This window comes from Anneissia japonica, unplaced genomic scaffold (genome assembly GCF_011630105.1).
Source record: "Anneissia japonica isolate Jap-2015-1 unplaced genomic scaffold, ASM1163010v1 scaffold288005_len623695_cov211, whole genome shotgun sequence".
Classification (NCBI taxonomy): Eukaryota; Metazoa; Echinodermata; class Crinoidea; order Comatulida; family Comatulidae; genus Anneissia; species Anneissia japonica.
In genome coordinates, this window is record NW_022701263.1 from 234,944 (window position 1) to 250,714 (window position 15,771).

The window sequence follows — 15,771 nt, forward strand, 5'->3', positions numbered from 1 at the left end:
TTCTTTGACGCATGCGCATTTGCATAAATGTCTACACACACACATACACACTACACACAATAAAAAACATAGGAAATAGCAAGAGTGATTACAATAGTTCCTATTGCATTACATGCATAGGAACTAAAAATCCCTAACAACATAATCCAAGTCCACTCCCATGTCATAAAATCCTTTATTCCCATTTTCCTAGCTTTATCTGTGATTTCCTGTTCAGCAAAATAAATACTGCAGACCCTTACAATACAATATTGATGAATATGCAGCATACTAGGAGCTTGTAGGTCAGTTCCATAACCTTCATTTGAATACTATAATTTATTTAGAAACAACTACCATGTCCATGAACTTATCTAGTATAATTCACCTCTGTAACCAACAATACTGATATCAAATAAAAACATCACATTACTATTACTTTACAACACTAAAGGGAAATTATGTATAATCCCCATCAATATTAATATCCATAACTGAGATAGAATGGTTACACAAGGCCACGTTGGATGTTGAATGATCTTTGGTTCATATTTCCATTATATCCTGATCTATTTTATGTATGTCATTTATCATGCACAGTATTAAAGGTGTCGGAAGATCAGCCCATTAGCAAGCTAGCAAAAGAAACCAATTCAAGATGATAATTAAGGATCATTAGCATATCAGCTAATTTACATTGAGGACCATTCATCAAAATACGATAAATTTAATAAATCATTTGGGTTATAGCTTGCGTGCCTTCCTTTTCCGATTCATTATGGAACCTTCAATGATTAACTGTCGGGCATTACCATGAACCTTGGTGAAAAACACAAACTGCATACATCAAGGTTTGTGTAGTCGTAAATACTAAAGTCTGGTTCACAATGTATAAATCCTAATCAAGACGGAGGGTAGATTTACTTTGGTTAAATTATGAACTAATTGTCAGTGGGTATTACTGAGACCAAACAAGGGTTAAATAAAACAACTATTTTAAAGATAACAATAGTTATACACCTAGACTTATGCATACAGTACACACTACAGTATATATTTTAATGGACTGACAATAAACATCATAATTTTTAATTTTCAGCGAGAATGCAATCATAGAATATACATACTGTACTGTGCGTGCGTGATCAGGAAACTCAATGACGTAATACTGTACATTAGTAGCATGTACTTTGAATATTTTAATTAAATGAGGCAATAGTATTTTGGAACACTTTTTTTGTTAGTTTAGCTCTTACTAGTGGGAAAAATGTGATATTCCCCCAGTGTATAGATAGCATCTCTGACACAAATACTCCTGTGCGGTGTTGTCATCAGAAGACACTCTGATGCTATTACATTTATTACAAAATTTATAAAGCTTAAACTAACTTTTCATTGATGTTCAGACAAAGGTTACAAGAAACTAGAACTAGAGTAATTAATGGAGAAATTTTTACAAAGTTAAGTGATAAAGTACTCGGCACTAAAGTTCAGCCAGGTGGGAATTCCAAGGCATTGGGGTTCCTAACGAAAAGGATTAGCTCTCCCAGTAGCATACACAAATGCCCAACTGGTGGAACATAGCATTTAGCAGTACAGTAGGATGGTTCTTCTTTCCTATACTTGTGTTATAATAATTATCATGATTTTTATTGTGTACAGAATGCTTAACTAAAGCTAAACAGAGTTTATCCTCTCAAAATTACTTTTATATAAATATTTCAAAAGGTTTTTGTAGATGAATTCTATATTTGTTAACCACCAAAGGTAGTAGGTTGTTTATTATTCAGAACTAGATACTCTTATTTATAGTTCTGTTTGTGTTTCACCACAGGCATTCTATATAAGAAGTCTATATAAATGGTCAAAAAGAACTGAAACATGTTCAATAAAAAAACTAACCTATTAGATAGCACAATTAAATATAACAAAAAGGTTTTCCTTTCTATTATACCAAATTAAAAAAAAAAACAACAACAACTTGAAAAGAAACCACAAAAACCAAAATATATAATATGGAATAATGGCATGTAATGCATTTCTTCATGTTGAATGTCGTTATCAATCATTCAATCATGCTATTTAATATTGATATACTTATTTTCTCCCTGAGATTTTCCCTTATAAAACCATTATCTTGACTGACTTTAAGCCTTGTTTTGGGAAATTCCCATTGAAACAATTAACATTTTAAAAAGTCAAAACAAGCAACTGCTTCACAGATAAAGGTATATTATATGCAACTGCTTTACACAGCATGCAACTGCTTTACACAGTATGCAACTGCTTTACACAGCACGCAACTGCTTTACACAGCACGCAACTGCTTTACACAGCACGCAACTGCTTTACACAGCACGCAACTGCTTTACACAGCACGCAACTGCTTTACACAGCACGCAACTGCTTTACACAGTACGCAACTGCTTTACACAGTACGCAACTGCTTTACACAGTACGCAACTTCATGGAATTTCCATACATTTTATTCATTTTGTTGCTTTCATTTAATATACATTTATTCATGTATACATACATCTCATCTTTATTTTATGAATACTATTATACTTCGTAAAGAATATTTTTTTTTTTAATTTCCCTATGGATTTGTTTGTCAGGTCAATATGAAAAAATATCAGTGTGTATAATTGATCAAGGATATAAAAAATTGTTAAAAGAAGAGAAAAAAATCAATGCATATTTTATAGGATTACCCGCCCCCACCATTTTGTCAATGAAACTGAACAGAATCTATTTGATAAACCAAAGGTCTAAAATCTTTTGACCTACCCATCAAAGATAACAAAAATGTGGGACCTGCATACAAATTCTATTAACGCACTAAACTGGTCAATTTAAACACCAAATAATTTATTTTCTTTAAATGAGACAATAAAAATAATTCAGCTTTTATTGTAATACTGTCTGTGTTTACTAATAAAATATCTGCTCTGATTTGTCAGTTAAGTTTGACATACCCCAGAAAGGTCCATTGATTATGATCTTTAGATATTATATTTACTGCTGAGGTCATTTATGTTTCTGTGAGTGTTTTTGAAAATGAAATAAAAGAAAAAAAATTTAAAAAAAAGCTAAACTTATGGACACTTACCTACAACAGTTAGTGTAGCACTCCTCTGTGATACTAAGTTACCATCTGTGTTGAAAACTTGACAGAAATATAGACCAGAATCATCCAGTGATAAATCTCGTAATATAAGATTGTGCTGTCCAATGGACCTGGCTCTTTTAGACAATGAACCTAATATTCCATCTGAAAAGAACAGTTTGAAAATTATGTTAAATTCAACTAATAAAATACTACTATATATTCAGTTTAGAACATTCATTAATTTCTAATTTAGAACATTTACTTTATCTGAAGGAATTAAAAACATACATTAATATCAATTTCAATTTGTTTTTCTAGAAAAAAATTAATTTTTGGGAATTCATACATTTTCGTACCTAAAATAAACTATAAATTTAAATTAGGCAAATTACTGTGCATTTATGAAACACCTTTCCCTTCAGCTGCAATGCGCAATCAGATAAAAAAAACAACAAAATCTTCATTTTACAATGAAAAAAGGTTATTAACAATGGAGGTAATAACCTAGAATTTGTTATTCATTATTGGTAAGTCCTACTGCACAAGATGAAATATATTTATTACCCAATATATTGAGCAAAGAGATATTTGCACACACATCCACGAAGGTCAAATTAGAGTATACTTTGATTAAGCTTATTAAAAAGAGGATAGTGTAAAATGAATAAAATGCATGCATTGTATTGCAACTGACCAAACAAGAGCTGATGCGCGTATACTATTTTTGAAGGCTTCACAACCGCATATATTCAGGAGAGGCGTTTACGTGAGAAGTCTTATTTGAGAGCGACGCTTATTAAAAATTTATTTTAGTATTAAAATGGTACTAGTGGTGTATCAATAGGGGTTGCGAAATGGGTGCTTAACCAGGCAGCGGCCGAAAAATTTCTTATCTAATTGTGAAATCACTGAGATTAAAATTGTAAAAACTCTGGAACTTTCAATCATGGGAAACAACATCCTAAACTCTCAAATTAGGTTGGGTAACAACCCGAACCCTCTCCTTCAAACAATAGCCCATGTCCTTCCTCAAACCAAAATCCCTCAGCTACCACTCGATTCCCCTTCCCTCCCTAGTTACAGTAGAGTACATAGGCTACAGTACTTGACTTATTATGTTATTATATTCAAGAGAAACTGATTGTTTCTAAATGATACAAAATATCAAGGCATATTTAATACGTACTCTCCATTAGGAAGTACAATATCTAAAGTACTTAAAACAAAGTATCTCTAAGTATAATGTTTAATTTGAAAGCAGAGTAAGTGAAAAAATATCTAGATGTGGGTATGCACATATTTTAGAGAGGTGCATCTTATATCACTTACAATAAATCCAAAAATGAATATAAAATGAAAATGTTCGTGATTTTTTTAGAAACTGAATATATATACTTTTATTCAAAAATTTCATTTGATATACTTTACAATAACAGTAAAATGTGTATCTTATTTCCATTTCTATACACAAAATACATAGAATTTTTATGGTATTGTAAACCCAGTTATGTGAATACAATGGATCGAGTTCTATAAAATAATGTTACATGAACTTTAATTGACCTATCAATATTAAATCGCAATTACAAAGGTCAACCTTATGCCTACAAATAGTGAGCTACTAATACTATTCATAAGTACAATTTAATGTTTCTTGCTTCAAATAATGCAAGTTGTGTAAACATGCATCAAATATTTACTGTAACAAAACATAACTAGTTACTCTAAAATTACATTCAATTTTTAGGTGAAATCCTAATTTTAGCCTAATAAAAGTGTAAGCAATGTACTACTCTTTAGCTTTAAGTAAAATTATCAATATGTCAAATTTATCTTATAGTGTCTTTGTTTTTTGGTTTTTTTTTTTTCAACCTCCTGTTATTGAATTAAAACTATAGAGAAACAAAGATTTTAAGTATTCATTAAGTACCATCTAGTTAATCTGCATAAAAGCTTTGTAAAATTTAATTTGCTGTACTGTACTTCATCTACAGTGTGTTGGTATGTATTTAATTGGCTAATAAGAGTTTGTTTTCATCATTTATTACATCGTCGATCATTAAAATTAAAAACTCACTGTACGACAATAATAATTTCATTTTGATCGCCGATGAACACGTTTTTGTTTACATTACACTTTGAACTCTTTGATAATGCCTAAGTATTTTTTGCTGCTGTTTACTCCATAACATAATGAAAATTAAATTACCAGTATCATTTTCTAAAAAAGGTAAAAAAAAAAACCCCATCAAATACTGTATGAATATAAATTAATTATCTGTTTAACTTCAATTAAAATGACAAATGAAATTTCCAATACACAAAAATCAGGTTAATTACTGTAGATAGCTCTTACAGTAGGTTTTCTCTATGACATCATGAAAAATGGACAATTCTGCCGGAAGAATTATTTACACTAACAAGCAAACGTGCAAAAGTTAATATTCTACCTACATTTAATCTTTCCCCTTCCACTTGAACAATCAAATCAATAAGCATTAATGCTGAGAAATTCCAGTGGGGAAATCATTACTATTCGTTAGTTCGAACTAGATGTTTAAGCAAGCACATCGCTTCATGAACTTCATCTTGGGATACAATATACAGCACATCATCACACCATACCTATTCCTAATACCATTACCAAAATCTTTCTTTTGAGGATATAATAGCAATTTTTATAGGTTTTTTTTAATTATTTATATTAACCACTTTCAAGAGAGATCATTTGGTTGTCATTGACAGCAAACGATTCTGTATGACAAACTTGACAGAATACAAATGTTGACAATCAGTGAAAAGAATAAATAGTTTGAAGCTGAATAGCTTATTGGTTAAAATGCTTGCCTTCTGATCCCAGGGTCCTAGGTTCAATTCCTGTCACAGCAGGATTTTATTTCACGACTAAAAACAACTCCACTCCCTAAGCCTCAATAAGAGACTTGGTTTATAAAGCTTTGTTCCATTCTATAAGTCGCGAGTGTACTTGCTGTTGGATGTGAAGGAAATTATAAAAAAAAAAAACTACCCCAAAAACAAACAAAAAACAAAAAAAAAGACAGCAAGCTAAAAACTACTAGGAGAATTAGGCCCAATAAAAAAATTGATTAGTTTATCATTCTCGCATGCATGTCTTCTATGGCACTGAACAAAACAATTTTTTTAAAGTTTTTTTTTTTATTTTATTATTTTTTTTATTAAATAGTAGATATTGTTTGTATTCATATTTTTAACAGCGCCTTATATAAAATCATATACTATTACTGGTAAAAAAATTTTACTGTATACATTTACACTGTATTTGGTTTAAAAGTGAATTTGTCTATATTATATATCTTTATCGTGATTTTCAATTAAAAGCCATGATTCAAGTATTGTAGCTAATAAAACCGAACTGTACACTAACTTCTTTATTTACCATACGTTGAATGTTGCTGGCCATACTTAAGCGTTCAATGGTTCAATGGTTGAAAAGTTCAATGCTTCATTCGTTCTTTATTTAATAATTAATATTTCTTTTGTTGGTCGAGTTAACATGACATGAAGGTATAGGTATCTTTAAATGATTAACATTCACATGCAATTATTTTTCATTCATAGATTGATTTATTTGACATCGTCTAAAGGTACAATACATTCAAAATTATTAATCAATTACAGAGAAACAAAAATAATACAAACCATTCAAGGTCAATGAACAATGCTGTAGATATATCAGGGACAACCTTCTATAGAAAATATACACTTTAAATTACGGATACATTGACGTATACTACTGTATGCTGTAAAAGGAGAAACTTTCGCGGCATAAATCTTTCACGAATTGATAGTTTCGGCCGTTTTCGTAACATTTAACTTTCGCAAATAGCAAAAGGCCTAAATTTTATTCATGAGAGGAATACCATACAATAGCTGAAAATATCGTATCCTGAGTTCTAGGCCTAGGCTAAAGCCTACAGCCACTGTCTAGGCTACAGTAGCTAGGCCTAGGCTTAGCGCCATAAGCCTGCCTACCACCTTACAAAATCGATAGATCGTCCCAAGGCGCTTAAAGTAAAAAATCAAAAATAAAAGATTGATTTAAAGTGAACTAAAAAGATGGGTTTTCAACTGACTCTTGCAAAAACACCCACTGAGGATGACTAACGGATTGACTCTGTTCCATATTTTTGGAGCTGCAACTGTAAAGGTTCGTTCACCGTATGTTTTAAGGCGACTGGAAGGGAAGAACAAAACCAATACTGGTAGTCAAACTAAGGGGTCTAGTGCAGGTTAAAGATCTTATAGTAGTTTGATGAGATCAGAAATGTATGTTGGTGATTGATTGTTGAGCGTGATTAGCATAATTTTGAAATCCATTATTGACTAAAAACATTCCTTTTCTGTGCTGCATATAATTAACTGATAAAACATTTGTAGAAGCACCATGAGCGTCATGTCTGGTGGATACCGGCGCTATGTAAATGTTCTATTCTATTCTATTTTAATTATCACAGCATCAATTGGAACAAAAATTAGTATTCAAAATTTGCCAAAATTAGGAAATTGCATAGTGGAATATTAAACAATACATTACACCGAATTATTAGATTGTGGTTAGTCTTTGTAGCATGCCCAGTAGCAACTTTCATATTCACTTTTGAATAATGCAGAATTCTCAAAGATTTGGTATTTAAAAACTAATATAAGCCATCGTTAGGCCATTAAAATCTGATAATTATGCTAATTAGATTGGCAGATAGCAGAAATATTTTCAGATCTTTATGAAATACTCCAAACTGCCTTGTGTGGGTTTATCAAGGAGAGCAAATGTCAACAAAATTTAAATGGAAAGCTAGTAGGCACACTGTAAATCACTCTCCTGGGATTCATTTCAGTAATATGTAGATGCACTGTTATTATATATGCTCCTTCCAAAAGCCATGCTCTGGAGGAAAATTTTTTCGTTGTTGTTAACTGATTGTTTTTTAAGATGGTGGCAAAAAAATAGGGGTTACACATCCCTTTTTCCCCAGGTTTTTAAATCTGTATCTCATTACCCGTACAAATTTTTCATCACACACCGTTTTCACATGGTTACCAACTGTCTCGCATCGTGCGAGACAGTCCCGCATTTTTAAGTGATTTTGGATGAAACACGCATTTTGCAGAAACACATGCATGATAAATTTGTCACGCATTCAACAAAAGTCTATGTGTGATAACGAATTATCACGAATTCAGGGGAAAATGTATTTAAAATTAGAAGAAATTGGTTTCATTAAAAATACTGTATAAAAATGGTAATGCAATAGCTTGAGTCATTAGAGAGCTTTCGTTATCTCGTTTGAGAATTAATTCACCGAGAAAATTTCTCCTTCCTGACCAAAACAACCAAGCCAACCACGCACTTAGTAGAATCTAGTAGTCGCGTGTGGTCTTGCACGTTCATCGTCACAATCAACCGTTCATTTCACTGGAACACAGGGTTCTGCCCCTGGAGCCTGGGGGGGGGGCGATAAACTGGTGTAGTCACTCACGCAAATCTCTCAGGTTGGTAACTACTGTATGTTTTCATTAGAAATATCAGTACAACATATCAATTATTTTTTTCTTTTCCTCCAGAGCCTGGCTTTGAAAGCAAAACATAAATTTCTAAAAATGTAATTTTCTAAATTTTAAATACTGTATATAATGCCTAGTTACTATGTATTAAGCCACTTCGCAGTTTGAACTGCGCATGCCTGTACTGAAGGCCAATCAACATAAACATTTAACACATATACTATAGCATCCAATTGTTGGAACAGCCTTTGGAATTGTCTGAATTTTTAGGAAGCTGTATGATGCAAGTACGTAATATACAACCATAGATTCAAACACAGTTAAAATCTTTCCATTATCTCATATAAATGAAAAAAATGAATTTGTGGTACGTTGAGTACTTATATGTAACTCTGTTTAAGTTCAAAATTGAACTGCTATGTACATTTTTTTGTTTATAATCTAGTTTATGTTGTAAGGTCTCAAATTTAAATGTACAGACATACCTTCCCATACAAAATTTAAAACAGGTTCTATTCGAACCATGTCAAGATTCATAGTCTAGAATAATACTGTACCAATGGGCGGCTGTTCTTCCTATAGTTTAGGGACTGATAATGGTGTGAGACTAATGTGTGTTGACACCATTATATCTGATCATTTCCTTCTGCATTAGACCTAATGACAATCAATCGTGTTAAACTGCAAATACGTACTCAAACAGACATATTTGATCTTTGCAAAATGCATTTTTGGCACATTAGATTAACTAAAATGTCATCCACAGGGCCAGAAAATTTGTCAGTAAATCAGTGGAATTTTTTTAGTCATTGTCATTCAATAGAGTTCAATTTCAGAATGTATTTTCTGTCAATGTTTCAACTCCTACTATTGTAATAATTAAACTGCTTTGATTAGAATAGGCCTGATGAATGAATTCTTGAATGATAATGTTTAGTTTAATGAAAATGCTTCATCATATCTGGGGTATTGCAGTTAGTGTACCAACCCAGTGTAAACCCTAAAAACCCAGTGCAAATACTCCATCCAAAACACTCAATTACAGTTTATATCATTGTCAACATCATGTATTTAGTTTACAGTGTTGAACATACAAAGACCAAATTACAGCATCATATTTTCAATCTACAGTAATGTACCGGTATATTCAGGCATGAGCGAACCCACTTGCCTGACGCCCGGGACAAGTGCTTTTTACCGTCGGACAACCAGAATTTCAGGGACCACTTGTCCGTGGACAAGCACTTCTAGAATAGGCTACTTCACCATGTAATGCGTAATGCTTTCACAGTACTTATAAAAAGTCTGACTCTTGACAATGCGCAGCATATTTTAGTAACAAATTGTCGGCACACAAAGAGAGATCAAACAGAAAACCGACTATGCCACGGTTACGCACAGCACAGTGTTCATCAAGTTAGAGTCACCAAAATCCCGCGATTTATTGACAGTTTAAAAGAAAAAATGTAGGCCTACTCAATATAAAATTTGTTATTTTTTGCAGTATACATTGAAAATTAATTTTTAAATCATTAAATGTTAGCCAGATCTATTGTATGTTTACACATTAGACCAACAGCAGACCTACATATTTTCCCACGATATCGTACCTGTAAGCCATCAGCCGCCTGGGCCTGCTGTATGTAGTCTGTTTACAATAGGATGGTTCTCACGAGAGCCCTAGTATCCGGATCGGGAGCTAACCGTTAGCGCTAACCGTTAGCACCTGTGTGAGCGCCCAATCGGTTAGCGCTAAGTTCAAGTTCAAGTTCAGTTTATTCACATAATGCATCATCAGGAATTACCATGAAAAAAAATCGATTATATAATAATTGGAAATCAAATATGTCTGGAGAAAGCCAGATAAGCCCAGGAGGGCTTTAAGCCTGGTTCCACCAGTAAAAAGTTGAAAATTTTAAAAGTTTTGATAATACAGTGAATGCTATACACATACAAAACATACAAGAATAGAGAACATTATATTCTTAACGGGACAAGGACAGTACAGAACACATACACAAAGAAACAAGGGTATTACGGTATTGGATCTTGTAATTAAGCTGACGAGTTTAGGCTACAACTAAAAGAATAATTTTGATTAAGGATATTAAAGAGTGTTTATATTTAGATATACCGTATTGTCTCTAATAAACGCCCCGGGGGCGTTGCATTTTTTCAAAGGGGGGGTGTTTACTAGAGGTGGATTGTAAAATCAAAAATTACCTAAACAAGCTGCTCTAAACGGTCAATGTTCTTTATTTGTAGAGGAACAAGTTAATATGCAGGGCCTCTGCTATTTTGCTGTTCCTTCATTTGTTGCTGGTTATTTGAACATCAATAATTCCTTGTGTTTCAAAAAGAAATGAAATATCTTCGAGTTCTCTTGGGGTAAATGTCCGACGATGCAGCGCAGTGCTTCTCCTTTCATAACAGCAATCGCGTGCTTGTCAAAAACATTGTCGGCCTCATGAACTAGGCCTAGCACCGCACCACCGCATGCAAAACATCTGCCCTCAACTTGAAGAAACATTCTCACTACGGTATAGACTTCATTGACCAGACACCTTGAATCAAATCAGCGTCGAACACGCGACACATTAACAATACACGGTTTGCAGCTTACCCTGTTTTTATAAGGCTAACGAAATACCATGAGAGAAACACAAAATAGGCCTAGGGTAAGCTTTTTTGAGTAGTATTTATTTCATTTCATATCAAAGAAAGCAGCACACAGTACGGTATTACTCCTTGTTTGTCAACCTTTTTATGGACTGGATACCCATGTTAATTGATTGGGCACTCATTGCAAAATGAAAAAAACTCAGAGGGGGCGTTTATTAGAGACAATATAAGGTGTGAATTGTAATTGTATTTAAAATAATTTATGGTATTGTGACTTAAGATGGATGTGTCAAGTGAGTTCCAGAGCAGAGGACCGGTGTGCATTATTGAATTTCGAGTTGAGGTTCTATTGTAGTTTTTTATAACATACTTGTTTGCGTTTCTAGTGTCATAGTTATGTAGTTCGTTATTTTTTGTAAAGTGTCTTTTAAAAGTATTTGGGAGTTTATTGTTTGCGTATCGATATATGAAAATGGCAGATTGCAATTTGTTTATGTCAAAAATGTTTAAGGTGTTAAATTTATAAAAAAAATCTGGATACCGCTAACGGTTAGCAAGCGCTATCGGTTAGCAAGTGAGCGCGTTTCTATCATCAACCAATCACGTGTATGCATTTACAATTTCTAGTTTCTTATTGGCCAGTAATTCGATCATCATATTCTTGGTATACGGATCAGGATTTTCTCATATGGACGCACAGCAGTGCTGCCGTGTGAGAGCATAGCCAATATAAATTCGCACTGGTCTAGTCTATAAATACCAGACATGTCCAAGATTTTGGGCGCACAACCATTAGTTGATAAGTTAAGTTGGACGACATGAAGTGTCTGGACTTCAAGACTAGTAATTACTTTCGAGTACGAATATGAACAGCAGCCATTAGGCCGACTCCAAAACAGGCCCAGCTATTTCGTTTGCGCGTGTGGGAAAGGCAATAATCTAGACAGACTATGAAATGGTAGTTATATTGGGATTTAAAGTTGTTAAAGTAATTAGAAACGATAATAATGTGCATATAAAATCCAAATCTTGTAAAACTGAAGTTAAAAATTTAGGGTTTAGGGCCTATAAATGAATTCATTTTCAAGGCTAAAAAATTTTGCCGTCTAGCAGATTCTCTAGGAGGGATTCGTCCCCTCGGCCCATGCTCAGAGTTATATAGGCCTACTACAGTGCTTGTCTTTCGTTGAGGTAAGAAATTTTTTTTATTTTGCAATAAATGAAATGAGGATGTGTCAGGCTGTAAAATATTCCCCGCAAAAAATATTAGGCCCAGAAATCCGTCGCCACATTTCGAAAATATGTGCCGATTTCCACGGATATTTTGCATTTTTCAAAGGTACAGTACTTGTCCGGGGACAAGTGAAAAAATATGAAATTCTCTCATGCTTGATATTTTTAAGGAATATTCTGTAGCTTTATGGAGTCAAGGCAACAATACTTTAATACTTCAAGCAAATTAACACTTTTACAGATTATAAAATTATAGAATGTTTACTTAAAATATCAAAACTTATAACCACAGTATTAAAACTTACAAAATAAAATGAAATGGTAGCTATGAATTTTTCTTTATACTGTGCTGAATTATTTCTTATTCTGAATAAAGACCTCAACAAGATAATTATCTACAAACGCCATTGTTCTGTGCTCCCCTATTTCTTTTGAAAACAATTTTCAACATATTACTAGGCCATTCAACTCTTAATATTATTAATCAAAGGAGCCAATTGTAGTGGGTTAGTCTTCAAAATGCTATTTCCATGACTGACAATATCTGGAGCAAGTATACGAAATATGATCTTCATTCCCTTTTGTGCCAACCTACACATTCATTAATACATTAATACTCCATCATCGAAGTATCTACCCACATGTACTATGTTCCACCTCATATTTCCTGAGTAGTGTAAGGAACAAAAGAAACAAGATTTCCTTAATTAGAAATTTGTATCCCTCATCATGATGACGAAATGGATGGGCGTGATCGCTGCCGAAGAGATGCACTTTATAGTTACACATTTCAACGGCATCAGGGACTGAAACTAGTGGCCACTTACTCACTGGGTTCACTGGAGTGCATACTGTACCATTCAGATGGGTACAGTACTAACACTGGGCCGCCGCTTCTCTGTCGTTATCGAGATGACTTGGTTTCACCACCAAACCATGGGCAAGGATGGTCTTGAATGAACTGTAGGTTGCGGTACCCCCTGTCTAATTGCTCAACCAATCAACTTGCTCAATGATGAAAATGATAATTTGCAGATAATGGGCTCATGAAGATTTACATATTGGAAAACTTTCAATCAAACTTCAGAGAAGAAACGCCAACTATTTTTGGACCCAACAACTCCATAATTCATGGAATACAGAGCTGAAGCCTATGAGCAACGGCACAAATGCCACTTCTAGAGCCTTTCTTTATATTAATCATACATTGTCATTACCATGTTTCAAGAACACAAAAAAAAAAAAAAAATACCTTGTCTCTGGTAAATCCACTCCACAGAGTAAGTTTTGGGCATGTCCACAAGACATTCCATCATTGCATTTGTGTGCCGTTTGCGAACAATTGGAGACTCAGGACTCTTAATAAAAACTACGTCCGTGGGTTGTTGCAAAGATGAGTTCAGTGATAAAGTCACAGGCTGGCTTTGCCTCTGACCGGCAATGTTTTGTACAACGCAACGGTACTCTCCCGTCTCCTGTTCGGTGACATCTATGATTTGCAAAGCACCCCCAGGAAGAACAGTGAATCTATGATAATAAAAAATCAATTTCAAGGTCATTTACATTTTCTATGACAACCGCCCTTTTACTAACATGAAAAATATAGCATACTTCGCAGTAAAAAATTTTTATCAATCATTGCTTTGAAATTCTCATTTATGATCTCAGACATAAGTGCACATCAAAAATCCACAATTACTATATATTATTTTTATTACTATCTATTGTTTACTATTATTATACTGTACTTAGATTTGTTTTTATTATACAAACCATATATTCTCGGGTATAAGGCAATCAACATACAAGACGACCCGTGAATTTGAGAACATTTTTTGAACTATTTTTGTATGTTGGGCGTATAAAACGACGGCCATTTTTTCGATTCACATATATCTTTGCTACTTTTTACAGGACTGATACTGCATCTAGCTGGCTAAAAACGGAGCCAAAAGTAGGACTTATCTTCCAAATAATACCACTTTATTGGCTTTTAAATGTTCACCTAAATCTTATTTCCCGATACTTGCTGTAAAGTTCCGTTCACTTTCACTTCAGTTGACAGTGTTCATTACTATTCAACCAGATCCAGCTCTGCGGGAAAATTTAATTTTGCCTAACGTCAGAACTGAATCTGGTAGAAGGTTTACTTTTAGGAGTTCTCAAATTTGGAAAAGGGGGGGAGAGGGTGGTGGTGGAGGTTGGGGTAGGTAACTCTTTACTTTCATTCTTATATGTTAATGTTTTTTTATATTCTGTCATTTTATTGTGATTTTACTGTTTTATGAAGAGGTAACCCAGTATAAAGGACAAATAAGTAAATAATAAATAAATTCAGTTAGTAGCTCCATTTCAGTAGTCAATTCACGTGTTATGGACAATCCACATAAGAACATGATTTATAAAAAATGTGCATGTTTCAATTTAAGCCTCGTCTTATATTCGAGAATACGGTACTAAATTATATCCAATTACAATAATCATATAACTACACAATTAGCTACTTATAAACAAAAGGTGAGACAATATAAAATGTTTATTTGCTGACATTTGAGAACAATTTCAAGACTAGATTTAATATCCCAGAAAGTTTCAGGTATTATTTCACTTCCTGTCCATTGTGATGGAATCAGCATGGTGTTAAAGGATTAACCTAAAAAACAATTTTATATAACCTAGTACTAAGCTGGTTGACCACTCTGGTGAGTGCACTGTGGCTGCAAGTAGCTTCCTTGGACAGAATGTCCTAAAGTCAACTCTTACAAAATGACCTTGTCCTAGGCTAGTACTGCATTACAAGTTTAAGTTGCATTATTAATCAGATCTATAGTAAAATTTCTATGCCAAAGGTAAAAGAATGATTTCATTTCAGTTTGTTATAGTTCCAACAATATACTGTAGATCATGGATAAAATCATTGTTTTTTCTGAAAAATTATTTTATAATGATGGTAGTAGTAAAAACATTAATAATGCCTTAGAGTATATTCTCCATGATGAAAGTTAAAAAGTTACAATAATACAATTAGTCATCATTGTCAAAAGCATGGTAAACAGATGAATAGGAAAATCATACTAACAACCAGATTTCAATTTATCTATTCTGTAACTGTATTATAGTATTATTAGGCGCGTTCTACAAATTATCCCCAATGACAGAAACGGGTCAAACACGTCTGCCATTGTTATATGACAAGCTCTCCAAACGTGTATGTGAAATGCAGTTTGGAAGCTTGTCGTTCGATCCGTTTATTCTGTTTGGAAGTTGACTCCTCCCCATTT

The 15,771-nt window shown here is 33.4% G+C and overlaps 1 protein-coding gene across 1 annotated transcript in view; it reads right to left on the reverse strand.

The window, feature by feature from the left end:
* LOC117103508 (protogenin-like) overlaps positions 1–15,771 on the reverse strand; it is a 60,233-nt gene that overhangs the window by 29,264 nt on the left and 15,198 nt on the right. The window contains exons 4-5 of the mRNA XM_033244063.1: positions 13,743–14,017; positions 3,092–3,253 (exon numbers count right to left, since the gene is read on the reverse strand). Coding sequence (XP_033099954.1) covers positions 3,092–3,253; positions 13,743–14,017 — 437 coding nt within the window. The remainder of the gene's footprint in view (positions 1–3,091; positions 3,254–13,742; positions 14,018–15,771) is intronic.